Source organism: Mus caroli, chromosome 6, assembly GCF_900094665.2.
Source record: "Mus caroli chromosome 6, CAROLI_EIJ_v1.1, whole genome shotgun sequence".
NCBI lineage: Eukaryota > Metazoa > Chordata > Mammalia > Rodentia > Muridae > Mus > Mus caroli.
The window spans coordinates 121,741,046-121,743,192 of record NC_034575.1 but is presented as its reverse complement, the minus strand read 5'-3'; the positions used below and the strand labels follow the sequence as shown (position 1 = coordinate 121,743,192).

The 2,147-nt window shown below is 48.2% G+C and overlaps 1 protein-coding gene across 1 annotated transcript in view; it reads right to left on the bottom strand.

Annotated features, from left to right (window-relative positions):
* Positions 1–145: 145 nt before the first annotated feature.
* Positions 146–2,147, bottom strand: part of Ano2 (anoctamin 2) — a 322,617-nt gene continuing 320,615 nt past the window's right edge. The window contains exon 24 of the mRNA XM_021164190.2: positions 146–1,040. Coding sequence (XP_021019849.1) covers positions 768–1,040 — 273 coding nt within the window. The 3' untranslated portion in view covers positions 146–767. The remainder of the gene's footprint in view (positions 1,041–2,147) is intronic.

Genomic DNA, 2,147 nt, shown 5'->3' with positions numbered 1-2,147 from the left:
AATGTTCTGTCTTCTATTGCCTGCTTTGTGAGAGCAGAGCTTGAGAAAGGAAGAGAGGGAGGGAAGCAGAAAAACAAAAAAGGAATAAAAGAGAGAGAAGAGGGAGGGGAGGAGAAGAAACACAGCATCAAAGACAAGNGATGCATTTTTTTTTAAAAAAAGACTCTTTCCATTTATTTTATTTTAAACNGGAACTTGCATAAAACGGCCATGAGTTGCATTGTATGCATCCTTGTCACAGGAGCTGCAGACAAACCTGGACAGGACCTTTCTTCCTTACCACCAGGTCCAGTGGCCACAGAAATCAATCCTGTAACTTCATTTGCATCTGCCCAGCCTTGTTGTGGCCCCATTCACAAGTGTCTCTGAGAGGTTTTTCCAGGGTGACAGTATGAAGGGGGTGTGATCAGTTAGATGGGTGCTAGGATGGATGGGACCCTCACTGAACTTCTTTCACCTAAGATGATGGTGAAGAATAAGAAAGGACCCGAGAGAATTCTATGGTGAAGCAAACCCCATGGGGTACCAACTCCCTGAAAGGACACAGCTCAAAAGTCAACCTAAAAGAAACACAAGCTTCTAGCTTTTTTGAGAAGCTGTACAGCTTCCTTCCCTCCTGCACTCTCTCACTCTACTTCCNTTTCTGTAACTTCCTTTTGGAGACACCCATAAGCCAGTTCCCAGCAGAANAGGTACCATTGTGTTATAGGAACATATGGTGTACGCATGCGTTTCACCATAACATGCCCTCCTCTGCTGCCAATGGCTCATACATTGGTGTGCTGGGACCTTGAGGATGCTATGCTGCCTGGCTGGCTCNGGCCTGATGGTGCAGAGCTGGCTGCACGGCTCCTCCTGCTCCGATCCCCACCTCCCTGGCTCCTCTGGGCGGGCTCATCAGCCAGCTTGACCTTCTCATGCTCCTCCTTCAGAAAGAAGTCTACCAGCAAGCTCTTCTCTTTCTTAATCTGGTCGCTGATGTCAGTGGGGATATCCGGAATCATCCAGTCCACCAGGACACTCAGGAACATCACTAGGTTCTGTCAAGACAAGGAAGTGACACAAATGGTGAGCCTTGGCTTGGTAGTGGGATCAATAAGGGCATCGGTGGACATGAGCTCACCACTGTCCACCTTGACCTCTTCGGAGGGACTACTCCAGTACTGAAGACTCACTGGCTGGATGGTCTTTACCAATGAGCCAAAATGTCCCTTGGTACCCTCACTGGTAATGGTGCCCCATTAGTAAAATTACTACAACTTCAGTCTACTCCTCGAGCAGCTATGAGTACTGATGACTTAATAATACACATCAAATACTGGCAATGGCAAGATGTGGTAAGTGGCAGCTACCCTGTGTGTCTTCCTGTCAGGAAGCCAGTCACATAGTACACTGTTGCACCAACCACAGAATCCTCACATGTCCTTGGTCCTCACGCTTCTAGACTTGCTCTAGACTGGGGCCTCCAAGGAAGTATCCGCTGACCATAGTGGCCTCTATAGGATTGCCTGTGGGACAACTGCCCCGTTCATCTCCCTTTCTGTCTCTTCTGTCCTCAATACCAGCTTAGGAGCTTAGATGTTTTCATTGATCTGGCTTTATCCCAGCTCCCTACAGCTCAGTCTCCTCATTCTGCAGACCCCAAGGACTCTCTGCATCCAGTTCTCTTTGGTTGATCCCAGGCTTTTGTAGACACTTGCATGAGGCTTCCTGCTAAGCGCATCTCTGGGATACACAGGGAGGCAAGCAAAGTCTTTCCTAGGAGCAGTTTCTCTATGAGGGATGAATATCAACCTATGACGCCTGGCATGGACCAATGCAAGCTAACATACTCTGATTCTTGCTCATCTATCAAGTCTCTCCTTCCTACACATTCATCCAGCACATTCCTCAACTCNTGATGATTTTCTTTCCGGGAGCTATATGCTGTGTGTCTTCTCTTTCCCCTCTAGGAAACTAAGGTGGTGACAGGCCCTGAATTTAATTCTTGCTCCTGGGAACTCAAGAGAAGGCTTTAGGAACAAGTGCTTTCAGAGGCTCCCAGGCATTCAGGCTTTTTCAGGCTTTCCCTCTAGCCACCACCAATGTGAGTGACCTGTGACATGTGACATATGGGCAAGTGAGGAAATGGGTGCAAGTGGGGGGGG